Source organism: Rhineura floridana, chromosome 5, assembly GCF_030035675.1.
Source record: "Rhineura floridana isolate rRhiFlo1 chromosome 5, rRhiFlo1.hap2, whole genome shotgun sequence".
In the NCBI taxonomy this organism is placed as follows: domain Eukaryota; kingdom Metazoa; phylum Chordata; class Lepidosauria; order Squamata; family Rhineuridae; genus Rhineura; species Rhineura floridana.
Window position 1 is genome coordinate 185,907,352 of NC_084484.1, and position 15,663 is coordinate 185,923,014.

A 15,663-nucleotide genomic window follows, 5' to 3' on the forward strand; every position below is an offset into this window, starting at 1 on the left:
TATCCTGGTGGGTGGTCTTAAAGGACAGGGTCTTTTCTAGGGTGGTCCCACTGCTACAGAACTCCCTTCTGTTGAACCTGTGTCAGCTTTCTATGTTGCAGGCTTTTTGGAAGACCCTGGGATCTTTGTTTTCTTTTGAATTGGCTTTCCAGGCATGTTGTTTACTAGCTGGGTGATGGTGTGACTAAATTACAGTACATATAAAATTCTGTATTAATGTTCTGTTTGTACTATTGTCCTTCTGGGCGGCAGGGTGCGTGACAGCCCAGAGGGAGAGGGCAAGTGAACAGGCAATACACGTGCCCAGAAAAGCAGCATGGAAGGATTTTAAATAAACAAAATAATCAAAAGGCACCTGCAAAGCCTACCCCAGGAGCGCCTTCTCTGCTGGCTACTAGCTATGGCTGATGAGCTCCTCCACCTTCCTTCCTATAGTACCTACCTAGATAGAGCAACATGTTCTCCATGGACAGCTGCTTCTTCACAACCAGGTAGCTGTCCTTCCCCAGGCTGTGTAAGATGGGAAGGACCTTCTCGCTGTAGTGCAAAGGTCGTTCTGCATACGAGAGAGAGAGGGAACTGAAACAGGCAGGCGGTAAGAGTTTCCGGGGACGAGGAAGGGGTGAGAATGGGCTGGGCAGGGCTGGCCGAAGACCTTTGGGCACCCAGAGAGGTGCCGTCCTTTGTGGCACTGCAAGGGAGGTAGGATAGGCAGCTTGTGCTGCTGGGGCAGCTGTGAGACGGAGGAAGTCTTCATAGAATCATAGAACAGTAGAGTTGGAAGGGGCCTATAAGGCCATCAAGTCCAACCCCCTGCTCAGTGCAGGAATCCTTGAGGACCAGGAAGCCCCTGGAGGCCACCCACCTGCCTCCTCCCGCTCGCTGACTTCAAAGCAGCTCCAGAACTCTTTCTCCTTCATGACGATTTTCCTCCGGTCCAAGATCTCAAAAGCCAGCTCTTCCGCTGTCATCGTAGCAGGAATCTGGAAGAACGTAAGAAGAGCCTGCTGGATCAGGCCAGTGGCCCATCTAGCCCAGCATTCTGTTCTCTCAGTGGCCAGCCAGGTGCCCCAGTGGGAAGCCGGCAAACAGGATCCGAGCGCAAGAGCAACTCTCCCCTCCTGCGGTTCCCAGCAACTGGTATTCAGGACCATATTGCCTCCGACAGTGGAGGTAGACGTTTGCCATCAGGGTCAGTAGCCACTGATAGCCTCACCCTCCTCTAAGGATGTGTCTTAATCCTCTTTTAACGCCATCCAAGTTGGCTGCCATTGCCGCCTCCTGTGGGAGCAAATTCCATAGTTTAACTATGCACTGTCCTTGTGTGAGGAAGGACTTTCTTTTGTCAGTCCTGAATCTCCCAATGTTCAGCTTCAGTGGATGCCCACAAGTTCTAGTGTTACGAGAAAGGGTGAATATATAGACCTTCAAGTGAGTCCTGACTCCACAGCATTTCAGAGAAGATGGAATCCAAACGTTATATGATCACATCCACCACCTTCAGTAAGTATGCTTTGCCAATTCTTAATAAATGAACATAGGAAAAGGGTGGGGAACAGGGAGAAATATGCACCACAAATGCAAGGTCACTCTTTTGTACCCTCATTGCCACGCCATTATACAAATCTATGGTGCGGCTGGTTGCCGTCTCTCAAAAAGGATATTGTGAAGCTGGAAAAGGCTCAGAAAAGGGCAACCAAAATGACCAGGAACTCCTGCCCTACAAGGAAAGGCTACGAAGTTTGGGGCTCTTTAGATGAGTAAGGAGATACACAATAAGAGATTCACGAATGGCATGCAGAAAGTGGAGAGAAATTTTTCTCCTTCTCTCATAATATTTGGACCCAAATGGAGCCATCCAATGACGCTGAATGGTGGGAAATTCATGTGAAAGGCCCATCGTTAACTACGGAATTCGCTCCCATAAGATGCAGTGGTGGCCACCAACTTAAAGACGATTAGACAAAGTCATGGAGGAGAAAAAGGCTATCAGTGGCTACTAGCCACAAAAGCTATGTCCTATTTTCACTGCTGGAGGCCAGCAAGCAGCTGAATATCAGTTCACTTGGGATCAGCAGCGAGAGAGATCTGTGCCCATAGTGCCCTGCTTCTGGGGATCTTGGGGGTGGAGGTGGGAGGTCAACTGTCCGGCCACTGTGAGAATCAGGGGGATAGATGGAGCTTTGCTCTCACCCCACAGGGCTCTTGCTATGTCAGTTAAGCTGGAAAGATTGACACCTCCAGTTGACAAACTTGGCTCAGAATCCCCACTCCATCCTCTTGCGCGTTCTGAATGCAGGGAAGACAATACGCCCAGAATGCAACTATCTTGCGGTGCTTCCTGAAAGCACAGAGCAAGGTCCGAAATCCAACACTTCAGTCCTGCTTCATTGCTGTCGGCCACAAGTCAATGCACAAGACGTCCAGCCAGAATGTGCACATCTGCACACAGTTGATCTGTCAAGCGTGGGCGGTGCCATTTGTACATCACCCCCTCCCCACTGTCTGCATTAGAGCCTCTCACTCAGGGATGGGGGAAGTTCCTCAACCTCGCTACCTTCCAGGCAACCTTCTGGGGTCCAGACGCTAGTGGCGGGCGGGTCCAGAGGCAGAAGCGGATGGCACAACCAATGTAAATTCTGCCTTTGTGCAAAAATTCCCGTTTCTACACACACTCACACAATCTCCTCTCTATCGTCCAACCCAGCAAGCAAGAGTTCAAGCAAGCATGATCAGACTTCGGGGACTCATCCCAGCCAGGCAGAAACACTCAAGGAGGGTGGGTGCAAAGAAAGGCTGGAGAGCGGGAGGGGCTTGGGACAGTTCCAAGGGACAGACAGTGTGCACCCCAAACCGGAAGGTCCCCATTCTGGCCATGGGGAAAAGCTTAGAGAAAAGGGGTGCTTAAATGTTTTCTTAGTGCAGAGGCCCAAGGTTCCCTGCCCATTCTAAGTAATCTCTCTCTCTCTCATATGCATGCACACACCAGAGGCTGAAGCACCTCGGACAGCTCCTTGAAAGTTCAGACTAAATCCCGGAGCGGATTCCACTGCCCCAGTGACATGGAGCCACCAGCCACTACTGACAGACACAGACACAAAGCCCACCTCCCATCACTCCACTGCACCCACAGCTTGCCAACAGCTGAAGCCCAACTTGCCCTCCAACCAGAGGCGTCAGCCATCAAGAAGAAGCTGGCCTCTTCTCCATCCAGTTAAACTCTTCTCGAGTTCTTCTCTCTTGCCCTTTCTGTTCCACACACCTTGATATGCTGCTCTGCTTCTGTCTTCTTCTCCTCCAGGTACACCGTGCAGATGAAGTCACCGGCTTGCTGGCGGGGAAACAACCGGGGTGGGGGGGGAGTGAAGTGGGGTTAAATAGGCAGCAGATTCCAAACCTGGCACCCTCCAGATGTTGTTTGACTACAGCTCCCAGCAGCCACCATGGCCAATGGTCAGGGATGATGGGAGCTGAACTCCAGAACGCACAGACAGCTCCAGCTTGGTGAAGAGCTGCTATGGAGAATGAAATCTTCAGGCATAGCCCTCACCAAAACCCTCCCTGAGCTAAGCTGGGCATTGCACTGAAAACACCCTTAGAACCTCTATTTAATTTTATGCAAGACAAGTTTGACCAAATGTTTTCTGCAAATAAATTCAGAGGGCATATACTTCTGATGGCTGGGCACTGGGGACAAAACACAGGAAATGGCTACCTCTGTCATCTTGTGGTGTGAGCTGCCCCTTGGGGGCATCTCGTTGACTATTGTTGGAGACAGAGGGCTTTGGGAGCACATGGGCATTGATCAGTCTAACAAGGCCATTCTTTTAACAAACATACCATCTCACCGCTAGAGCACTCTAGCCACTAAATTGTGCCTGCATTTTGGGCATTGTGGATCCTTTGTTTAATTTATATCCTACCCTTCCTCCTAGAAGGAGCCCTTTCAGACTGTTACCCTACGCAACGTATGTTATTCATTTGCATCACACTTTGCAATAATTCATCTAGCTGCTAATTTCTCTAGCAAACACCAGGGGGAAGATCAGGTGGTTTCCTCTCCTGTTTTGCTGGGAACAGTCCAAGAGGAAGCTGCTTGACTGAAGCATCCAAGTAGGTCCTTGGCAGAGCAGGCAATCAAAGGATGAGCAGCCAAAGACGCTGCAGTGAACAGTGGCTTCAACTGAGCAAAAATTCAGTGGCAACCAAATTTGACAGTGTAATCCAAATACAGAAGGAGCCAGATTCCAGTTTGTTGTTATGTGCCTTCAAGACAATTACGACTTATGGCAACTCTATGAATCAGCAACCTCCAAGAGCATCTGTCACGAACCACCCTGTTCAGATCTTGTAAGTTCAGGTCTGTGGCTTCCTTTATGGAATCAATCCATCTCGTTTGGCCTTCCTATTTTTCTACTTCCTTCTGTTTTTCCCCAGCATTATTGTCCTTTCTAGTGAATCATGTCTTCTCATGATGTGTCCAAAGTAGGATAACCTCAGTTTCATCATTTTAGCTTCTAATGATAGTTCCGGTTTAATTTGTTCTAACAGATTCCAGTTTATAGATTCACATCTCTTCCTGATCCTCTTTGCCTGGATTTCAGAACCACAAAATAATAGCCTTTGGCCATAAACTCAGCAGTCTCCCCTCTTAGGTTCTACTGGACTCTGAAAACTAACCCTGGCCTCTTTGAGCCTGAACTCAGGTCCTCCAAAAACTTGTCCCAGCCACCGCATTCGGAGGACCAAGACGCGCAACTGAAGAGGCCTTCGCCGTGTCTGCCACTTCCTCCACATCAACGTGACTAGCTGACCCAGTTCTCAGAGTTGGCACAACGAACCGCAACCAGAGGGGCCGCCCTGCCTTTCCACCTCAGCTCACCTGCCTGTCTAGCGGGAGCAGCCAAACCACAGCGCCACCTACCTGCGTCCCGCTGGATGAGCCCGCAACACGCATCTTCATGATGGCGGTAATCTCCTCTTGTTGCTTTCTCATCTCTTCCTCATCCACCTGCCAAGCATTTGAAAATGGAACAGATCAAAAAAGAAAAGGCTAAAAGAGATGAGGACACGCAAGGTGGGCCAAGGCTTAACACGGGCCAGGAATGGAAACGGGATCAAAGCAGTGCAACTGGCATGAGGAATACGGCAGCAGGCGGTGAGGAGGCAAAAACAAGTTTTGAGCAAAACTATTTCAAGGTTAATTGCCTTTATAAACAAGTACTTTTAAACGATATCCCTGTAGTGTGGGGATTAACAGAAGGACAAGAAAAAGGGGTTTGTGGCAAAACTAGGCAAAACCTAGAGAGGTAGTGGGCTCTCCGACACTGGAGGCCTTCAAGAGGCAGCTGGACAGCCATCTGTCTGGAATGCTTTGATTTGGATTCCTGCATTGCGCAGGGGGTTGGACTTGATGGCCTTATAGGCCCCTTCCAACTCTACTATTCTATGATTCTATGAAAACTACTTGAAGCCTGGAAGCATAAACACCCGTCGTCTGCTATGCGATGGTCTGAGGACTTCTCTGTCCTGGCTGCATTGGAACATATTTCTTTTAAGTGTCAATTTTGTGTGGATACCTATTTGGACATCTGGATGGCTTGCATAGACTTAACATTTTTAATTTAAGACAGATGTACTGGTGATTATTGTATTCTTAATGTGAGCTGATGGAGTTTGTTTTTCCTTCACTCCCCCCCCCGCCAATTCCTCTGTTTTTCTTTTCCTTTTTTCTTCTTTGTTAAATTATAAGTAAATAAATAAATTTGTGGCCCAGAAACTTCTTTGTATCTAAGACAAGGGAGGAGAGTTGTTCCAAAACACTTCAGAAACAGAAACCAGGTGAAATTTCTCAGCCCTGAGGACTGAGAGAGTGAACACACTGTAGAAAGACAAAGAAGATTTTTGAAGCTTGATGAGACCCAAGACCCACCTCATCCAGCACCCTGTGTACCACTAGCGCCAAGCAGATGCTTCTCGAGAGAAGCTCACAAGCACAGCTTGAACACGAAACCGCTTTATTCTCTTGAGAAAGAGTTTCCCCCCAAGTGCATTGGGAGTCAGAAGGCCCTGCGGTTCCCCTTAACACGCCAGGAGTCAGCTTTGGGACTGCCTTAATTGCTCAGACTCTACACCTTGTCACATGAGAGGCAGTAAAGGGGGTGGCAGGGGGGTGCACCTGTGAGACTGAGCAGACCAAACAAGCAAGCCCCATCAACCCAAACACACCTCACATCCTCGGCTCATAGAATCATAGAGTTGGAAGGGGCCTATAAGGCCATCGAGTCCAACCCCCTGCTCAATGCAACAATCCAAATTAAAGCATCCCCAACAGGTGGCGGTCCGGCTGCCTCTTGAAGGGCTCCAGTGCAGGCTCAACAACCTTCAGGCTCATGAGGCTGGTCAGGATGGGGGGGAACCTTCTTCTAACCAGGCTGCTGCCCCCCTCTTCCCCTTCTGCACGACTCCCCATTCCAGGACCTCTCAGGCCGCTTGGAGGAGGCTGCAGCTCACTGACAGAGCAAACGCTTTGCTTGCAAAAGGTCCCAGGGTCCAATCCTGGTTTTATGCTACTGGTTTTTGCGCTGCTATAGTTTTGCGCACTGATTGCTTTTAGTTTTGGTTGTGCTTGCATTTTATTGATTTTAAATGTGCAAACCACCCAGAAGGCATGGTTAAGTGGGTGGGTGGGTGGTAAATGCCACAAATAAACAGACAACCCCCCCCGGCATATTCAGGTAGGGCTGCAAGAGGCCCCTGTCTGAAATCCTGGAGAGCCACTGCCAGTGAGTGTAGATGGGGGGTAGCCCAGGTGGTGTCCTCCTGACGTTGTGGACCACAGCTCCCAATAGCCTCAGCCAGCATGGTCAGTTGTCAGGGATGATGGGAGTTGTAGTCTGTAACATCTGGAGGGCACTGTGTTGATTGTCCCAGAGTGCAGGACACAGAATAATGGGCTCAAGTTGCAGGAAGCCAGATTTCGACTGGACATCAGGAAAAACTTCCTAACTGTTAGAGCCATACGACAATGGAACCAATGACCTAGAGAGGCAGTGGGCTCTCCGACACTGGAGGCATTCAAGAGGCAGCTGGACAGCCATCTGTCGGGGATGCTTTGATTTGGATTCCTGCATTGAGCAGGGGGTTGGACTTGATAGCCTTAAAGGCCCCTTCCAACTCTACTATTCTACGATTCTATGACTACCCTTGGTGTAGACTCATAGTAGACTTGGTGTACACACTGACCGAAGGGTCTGGTTTGGTAGAAGGAATCTTCCTATATTCATTAGAAGCATCCAGAATTCAGCAACAGGGCCTGAGCTTTACATGCAGAAGGCCCCAGGTTCAGTCCCCAATGGCTGGGGAAAGACTCCCTGCCTGAGGCCTTGGGCAGAGCTGCTTCCAGTCCGTGTGGGCAACATGGAGCTAGATGCAGCAACGCATCTGACTCGCAGACGGTAATTCCCCACATTCGTGTGTTGGGTGCTCTTTGCCCAGATGTGCCCTTGCTCACCTGGGGCTCCTGGTGTCCCTGGATGGATGCCATCTGAGCCTCCCCCAGCCTCCTGCCTCCCATTGCCCCAGCTCTGCTGAAGCGGGGGGGTAAGGGGGCAGGTCCGCCCACTGGCATCCCCACCATCGGCCCTTTCCCTGCCCGCTCCAGCCTTGCCCCTACAGAGGAAGAGAGCTACTCTCCTAGCCAAACGCACACTGAATATGTCCACATAGCATCTGATGAGATCCTCCACCACTCGCCCCGCCTTGTAGTCTTTGCCGTCTGTCTGGAAGAGCGTCGGCCCGAAGACAATGGCCAGGTTGTGCGTGGTCATCTGGTTCACGTCTGAGAAGCACTGGACTCTGCAGAGAAGGCAAAAGGTGCAGCTGTGAAGGGCGGATCGCTTCCGGCTCTCCTGCCAATGAGGAAAAACCTACTGGGGAACATTTTTCAGCCACGGGCCACATTCCTTTGTGGGGAACCTCCCGGGGGCCGCATGCCAGTGGTGGGAGGGGGCAGGGGCAGAAGTGGGCATGGCAACAGGTGTGACTCTTCCCTTTGCACAGTAAGCTACGTTCCAGCCACGCTCAAGTCAGACCCTTCTGCACCTACTCACACATCCCTCCACCCAGGCAAGCAGAGGGTACTATTGCAGCTCAAAGGCCCTTTCCAGCCAATTCAAGCACTGGAGGGCCAGGGAGGGGCGTGGCCTAGGGAGGAGGTGGAGGCTTGTGAGAGTCCCAAGAGCCAAGTATAGAGGCCTGGAAGGTCCCATCTGGCCTGTGGCCCTGAGGCTCTCCACCCCTGGTGTATGCAAGTAAAGAATAGACCCTCCACATGTAGAGGCCGGATGAAACACTTCTGGGTGTAATGCTGAAAAGGCCCTGTTGAGATGTATCATAGAATCATAGAATAGTCGAGTTGGAAGGGGCCTATAAAGCCATCAAGTCCAACCCCCTGCTCAATGCAGGAATCCAAATCAAAGCATTCCCGACAGATGGTTGTCTAGCTGCCTCTTGGCATATGGTGGGGGCATATCCAGTGATCTATTCTTTTTGGTCTGAACTTGTTGTCTGTACTAATTTAGTACTGGCAAAATCTTTGACATTTGCCGATGTTCATGTACTATAAACTCTGTTCCTACAGGAGGGGGATTAACAGCAGGACAAAAAAAGTCGACGCTACGAGCCCTTATAGTTGCTAAGAGACTTATACTATGAGCATGGAAGGATAAACACCTACTGCCTACTTCACAATGGTCTGGTGGCCTCACCACCCTGGCTACATTTAAACATTTTTTCTTCCATAAATGTCAGCTTCATGTGCATACCTGTTTGGACATCTGGAGGGCTGATATGGTCATTCTTGTTATTTGCCTTCAAGTCGATTACGATTTACGGCAACCCTATGAATCAGCGACCTCCAATAGCATCTGTTATAAATCACCCTGTTCAGATCTTGTAAGGTCAGGTCTGTGGCTTAATTTTAGATGGAAGTACCGAGGGCTGTTGAATTCTCAATGTGAACTGACAGTAATTATATTTATAATGGGTGGGGGCTCTTTGCCTTTTTTCATTGGTAAAACGGACACATAAAATATAAGGAAGAACATACCCTTCTGAACACCAGGTGCTGGGGGACAAGGCACAAGGGGTGCCTCATGCGCTGCCCATCGTCGGAGGCAGAGTGTTAGGCTGGGAGGTCTATTCCAGCGCAGTGATTCTTTATGCACATGTCCGGGCCTAACTACTCAGACCCAGCCTGACAGCCCGCCCCTCCTCCCTCCATCCTCCTTACCGGTATAGGTGGTTGATCAGTGCCTTCACCGTGGCTCTGTTGACTGCAGGGAGGCTGTTCAGCAGCCTTCGATACCAACTGATTTTCTCTTTGTCATCCTCAATGGCTGGTGGGGTAACAGAGCCACAAGACAGTGAAAAGGAATTCGGGGGGGGGGGGAGGCAGCCACTTTGCACGGGTAAGTTTTGTGATTGGGGGGGACTGACAGGTTGGTTAAATGCTCTCCCTGGTGCTCCAGCATTCAGCACTCTTGGAGAGAGAAGCCCTTTATTATTATTATTATTATTATTATTATTATTATTATTATTATTATTGTTGTTGTTGTTGTTGTTGTTGTCTTTATACCCCGCCATCCTTCCAAAACTGGAACTCGCGGAGGCTTCCAGATAAAAAACACATATAATTAAAACATACAGTCTAGATTAAAATAAAATTCAACTAATTCCAATATTAAAACCATTCATACTTATAGCTAAAAGAGAATAAAAAACCAGTTTAAAAATGGAGGAATTAGGCATTAGCAATGCAGTTCCCGTCAAGCCCCGTCTTTAGCAGCCGTAAATGCCGAAGGCTTGTTGGAATAGAAAGGTCTTTGCTTGACGCCGGAAGGACTGCAAGGAGGGGGTCATTCTTACATCCCTAGGAAGGGAATTCCAAAGCCTAGGGGCAGCCACCAAGAAGGCCCTATCACACGTTCCCACCAGTCGTACTTGAGAGGGCATGGGTATTGAGAGAAGGGCCTCTCCTGAAGTTCTCAGGGCCCGGGCAGGTTCATACAGGGAGATACGGTCTGATAAATAGCCTGGACCTAAGCTGTATAGGGCTTTATAGGTCATCACCAGCACTTTGAATTGTGTTCAGAAACAGACTGGAAACCAGTGGAGCTTTTTTAACAGAGGAGTTGTATGGTCCCTGTAACCCGCCCCAGTTAACATTCTGGCTGCAACACGTTGAACCAACTGAAGTTTCCATACAGTCTTCAGAGGCAGCCCCACATACAGCGCGTTACAGTAATCTAAGTGGGATGTAACTAAGGCATGTGTCACCGTGGCCAAATCAGACGGCTCAAGGAACGGGTGCAGTTGGCGCACTAATCTTAACTGTGCAAAAGCACTCCTAGCCACCACCGAAACCTAGGATTCCAGGTTTAAAGCTGAGTCCAGGAACACACCCAAATTGTGAACCTGTATCTTCAGGGGGAGTGTAACCCCATCCAGCACCGGCTGTATCCCTAAGCCCTGATTCGCCCTACGACTGACCAGGAGCACCTCTGTCTTGTCTGGATTAAGCTTCAATTTGTTCACCCTCATCCAGTCCACCACTGACGCCAGGCACTGGTTTAAAACCGAGACAGCTTCCTTGGAATTAGGTGGAAAGGAGAAAGAGTTGGGTGTCGTCAGCCTATTGATGGCCCCAAACCCCCGGATAACCTCTCCCAGCCGTTTCATGTAGATGTTAAATAGCATAGGGGACAAAACTGAATCCTGAGGGACCCCGCAGGCCAACGGCCAAGGGGTCGAACAGGAATCCCCCAGCACCACCTTCTGGGTTCGTCCCTCCAGGAAGGAATGGAGCCACTGCAAGACAGTGCCCCCAAGTCCCATTCCCGCAAGGTGACCCAGAAGAATACCATGGTTGATGGTATCGAAAGCCGTTGAGAGGTCCAGCAGAACCAACAGGGACACACTCCCCCTGTCCAGTTCTCTGCGTAGGTCATCCACCAAGGTCATCCTTCCCTCCCCCCAAAAAAGTTCTCTTTAAAAGCCTTGGAAAAAAACCCTGAGATAATTATGGGGTGCCCATTGGGACCCTGCCCATCATTAGACATGCCTGGGCTAAACAGACCCGCTGTGACTTGGCTTTAAGCAGCTTCACACATTCAGGGAAATCTCTGCTGCTTCCTCTCACGCAGAATCTGCCCACCAAGGGAAAAGGCTTCCCCTGCTGATATCAGCATGCATAGAATCATAGAATAGTAGAGTTGGAAGGGGCCTATAAGGCCATTGAGTCCAACCCCCTGGAAGGTCCAAGAGACAGGCGCTGTCCCTAAGGTGCCTTAGCTAAGGTAGAATTTGGCAAGGAATTCGATTATCCACCAACTTTTACCTGTTGCTTTCAGCCAAGCCTGAGAACAATCTTTGGTGAAGAGACCGTCTTCAATATCCCGGAAGAACCTTTTGAGGGTATTGGCCACGTCGTCCACCTGGTGCTCCCCTTCCTTCAGCCGGACCCTACGGGCATCTTTCCAGAGGCTCTCCAGGAGGCTGGTCGTCTTGGAGTTCTGCCCACTCTTCCGATAGATCCCCTCCGAGGTCAGTCCTGGGGGAGTCAGATTATGATTAGGGGGAGTTCCTGGAAAAGGCTAGAACGTGGCAGAGCTTTGATGGAGTGATGAAGGGCACCCAGCAGGTATGATGCACCCATTTTATTCTTGTTCACGGATGAATGCTTATATTGTTCTTAGGTCTTATTCCGCGTTATGGATTTTAAATGTTTGATTAGATGTTCTGTTTTTTAATGTTTCGTTAGTCACTTTGAGATGAGTGACAAACAAGTAAGAAAATAAGAAAATAGGAAAGGTGGTGAAGCCATACTCAGCAGTGGCATTTGAGTATGCTTGCTGATCATGAATGGATTGTTAACGGATTTATTTTGATTTCTAGGCTGGCCCCATTCCAAAGACTTAAGGGAGATAAACACCACCAAATAAAATAAACAGGATTGCTCAAGAGCTTCAGCTCTGAACGTGGAGGCTGCATTTCTGACTACCGCGGACCATAATCCCAGATATCCAAATATTTATCAAAGGCACAGAAGAATTAAGTAATAATGTTTTTCCTTGGTTTGACCTCTTCAGACTGCAGTTGGAAGAAAGTGCACTTGAAATCTCCCCACCCAAAATAAAAACTTCTTGCAAACAGAAACCTAGCATGTCACACAGAAGGTTCAGCATGGCATATTCCCTGGGTTCCTTCTGCGGGGAAGGGCAGGATAGGGATTTAATAAATAAATAAATAGATTTGTATTTACACACAATCAGAGTAAAGCTAAAGAAGAAGAACAAAGCAATCATAATGCCAAAATACAATTTAAATAACATCCCAGAAGAATGTAAAGATCAAACAAGGAACAGATTTGAGGCTTTAAACTTAGTTGATAGAGAACCAAGAGAAATATGGATTGAAGTCAGACACATTATTTATTTATTTATTTATTGCACTTGTATACCACCCCATAGCCAAAGCTCTCTGGGCGGTTTACAGCAATCAAAAACATTAAAACAAATATACAATTTAAAATACATATTTTAAAAACAATTTAAAACATAATTTTAAAATTTAAAACAATATAAAAACAATTTAAAACACAATGCCTGGGAGAAGAGGAAAGTCTTGACCTGGCGCCAAAAAGATAACAGGGTTGGTGCCAGGCACACCTCGTCAGGGAGATCATTCCATAATTTGGGGGCCACCACTGAGAAGGCCCTCTCCCTTGTTGCCACCCTCCCAGCTTCCCTTGGAGTAGGCACCCGGAGGAGGGCCTTTGATCTTGAACGGAGTGTACGGGTGGGTTCATATCGGGAGAGGCGTTCCATCAGGTATTGTGGTCCCAAGACGTGTAAGGCTTTATAGGTCAAAACCAGCACCTTGAATTGAGCTTGGAAACATACAGGCAGCCAATTATCAGGGAACAAAGCAAAAAGACAATATCTCTAGTTAAAAAGAGAGAAAGACCTCAATGGATGACTGAAGAAACTCTTCAAATGGTTAAAGAGAGAAGGAAAGCAAAAGCAAATGGAGATAGAAACACAGTCAGAACCCTAAATGCAACAATACAGCGACTAGTACGTAGGGACAAAGAGAACGATTACAATAGTAACTGTATAGAAATAGAAGAGGACAACAAAAAGGGTAGAACAAGAGCCCTGTTCCAAAAGATTAGAGAAATGAAAGGGAAATTTAAACCACGAGTAGGGATGTTGAATAATCAACAGAGGAACACACTGACTGACCGAGATGAAATAAAAGGAAGATGGAAGCAATACACTGAAGAAGTCTACAAAAGAGATGCCCGGATGACAAGATTCATTCACAGAGGAACCGTGTGATGAAGAACCAGAAATTTTAGAATGTGAGGTGAAAGCTGCTCTTAAATTACTTGGAAGAAACAAATTATCAGGAACAGATGGCATACCAATAGAGTTACAAGTTACTGAGACTGAATCTGTCCAAATTTTGACAAAAATTTGTCAACGAATATGGAAAATAAAACAATGGCCCACAGACTGAAAGAGTTCAATATACATCCCAATTTCAAAGAAAGGGGATCCTAGGGAATGCAGTAATTATCGAACTATTGCCTTAATATCCCATGCAAGTAAAGTAATGCTCAAGATTCTACAAGAAAGGCTCTTACCATATATGGAATGAGAAATGCCAGACGTCCAAGCTGGATTTAGAAAGGGAAGAGGTACCAGAGATCATATCGCAAACATACATTGGATAATGGAAAGGAGCAAGGAATTTCAGAAGAAAATCACCCTGTGCTTTATAGATTACAGCAAAGCCTTTGACTGTGTAGATCATGAAAAACTATGGAATGCTTTAAAAGAAATGGGGGTGCCACAGCACCTGATTGTCCTGATGCGCAACCTATACTCTGCACAAGAGGCTACTGTAAGGACAGAATATGGAGAAACCGATTGGTTCCCCATCGGAAAGGGTGTGAGACAGGGGTGTACTTTATCACCCTGTTTGTTTAATCTATAGACAGAACATATCATACAGAAAGAGGGATTGGACCAAGATGAAGGAGGTGTGAAACTGGAGGAGAAATATCAATAAATTAAGGTATGCAGACGATACCATACTATTAGCAGAAACCAGTATTGATTTGAAACGAATGCTGATGAAGGTTAAACAGGAAAGCACAAAAGCAGGACTAAATAGCTGAAGACTAAAGTAATGACAACAGAAGATTTATGTATCTTTAAAGTTGACAATGAGGACATTGAACTTGTCAAGGATTATCAATACCTTGGCACAGTCAAAAGTTAAAGGCGGGATATAAATCACATAATAAATAAATAATAAATAAAAACTAAATGGAGACAATAGTCAAGAAATGAGAAGAAGGCTAGGACTGGGGAGGGCAGCTGTGAGAGAACTAGAAAAGGTCCTCAAATGCAAAGATGTATCACTGAACACTAAAGTCAGGATCATTCAGACCATGGTATTCCTGATATCTGTGTATGGATGTGAAAGTTGGACAGTGAAAAAGGCGGATAAGAGAAAAATCAACTCATTTGAAATGTGGTGCTGGAGCTTTGCGCATACCATGGACTGCAAAAAAGACAAATAATTGGGTGTTAGAACAAATTAAACCAGAACTGTCACTAGAAGCTGAAATGATGAAACTGAGGTTATCCTACTTTGGACACATCATGAGAAGACATGATTCACTAGAAAAGACAGTAATGTTGGGGAAAGCAGAAGGGAGTAGAAAAAGAGGAAGGCCAAACAAGAGATGGATTGATTCCCTAAAGGAAGCCACAGAGCTGAACTTAGAAGATCTGAACAGGGTGGTTCATGACAGATGCTCTTGGAGGTCGCTGATTCAGAGGGTCGCCATTAGTCGAAATCGACTGAAGGCACATAACAACCACAACATGTACACATGCTGCTTTTGCATGAAGCAGCATTGAAGCCTGAAGTGATGCATAAGACTTGGCTACTGCTGTATGTATAAACTGGACCTTGGTGTGGTAAAAAGCCTACTTATTCTCCTGGCCACAAAAGTATCAAGGAGTTCCCTGGGTCTAGTTCTGTTCCAGAAAAACCCCTTTCAGCTTCTGGGGGGGGGGAGGGGGAGAGGGGGGGCTGCTATTGTTGCTATTGACTTTTTCAACCAAATTGAGGTTGGGAGTCACCTCCGCTTGGCTCCAGGTCATCCTGTAGCGAGCCAAAGAGGCTGAGGCCAGCCCAAGACATTTTGCTGCCTGAGGCAAAGAACAAGATTTCCCCACCACTTCCAGCACCCAATTCCATATATAGAACCCGACTACACTGGCAGCTGAATCCTATTTCAAGACTGACAGTGGGATAATGCTCCCCCCACACCAGAGGGCAGTCGGTGCATTAGGTGTTGCAGGACAGGCCAAATGCCACTCTGTCCTCCAACAGAAGGGCACAGCCAGGGGGCTCCGGAGGAACAGCCAGGGGGTGCTACAGTGCTCCCTCCAGCATCTGCTGCCTGAAGCCATCACCTCACTCAGCCTCATGGGAGGGAGGGCTGGTCCAGCGGAAAGGGTTACCTCCTCATAGGGGTGGAAGATGGAGAGGCCCAAAGGACTGGGCTGCGTCCTTCCTCAA

General features: G+C 47.8%; 1 protein-coding gene across 11 annotated transcripts in view; it reads right to left on the reverse strand.

The window, feature by feature from the left end:
- Positions 1 to 15,663, reverse strand: part of ARAP1 (ArfGAP with RhoGAP domain, ankyrin repeat and PH domain 1) — a 185,498-nt gene that overhangs the window by 14,504 nt on the left and 155,331 nt on the right. For all 11 annotated transcript variants that reach the window (XM_061629148.1, XM_061629149.1, XM_061629150.1 and 8 more), the window contains 7 exons: positions 11,399 to 11,611; positions 9,293 to 9,398; positions 7,710 to 7,857; positions 4,925 to 5,011; positions 3,263 to 3,331; positions 866 to 983; positions 443 to 556 (listed from right to left, as the gene is read on the reverse strand). In XM_061629148.1, the coding sequence (XP_061485132.1) occupies positions 443 to 556; positions 866 to 983; positions 3,263 to 3,331; positions 4,925 to 5,011; positions 7,710 to 7,857; positions 9,293 to 9,398; positions 11,399 to 11,611 (855 nt within the window). The remainder of the gene's footprint in view (positions 1 to 442; positions 557 to 865; positions 984 to 3,262; positions 3,332 to 4,924; positions 5,012 to 7,709; positions 7,858 to 9,292; positions 9,399 to 11,398; positions 11,612 to 15,663) is intronic.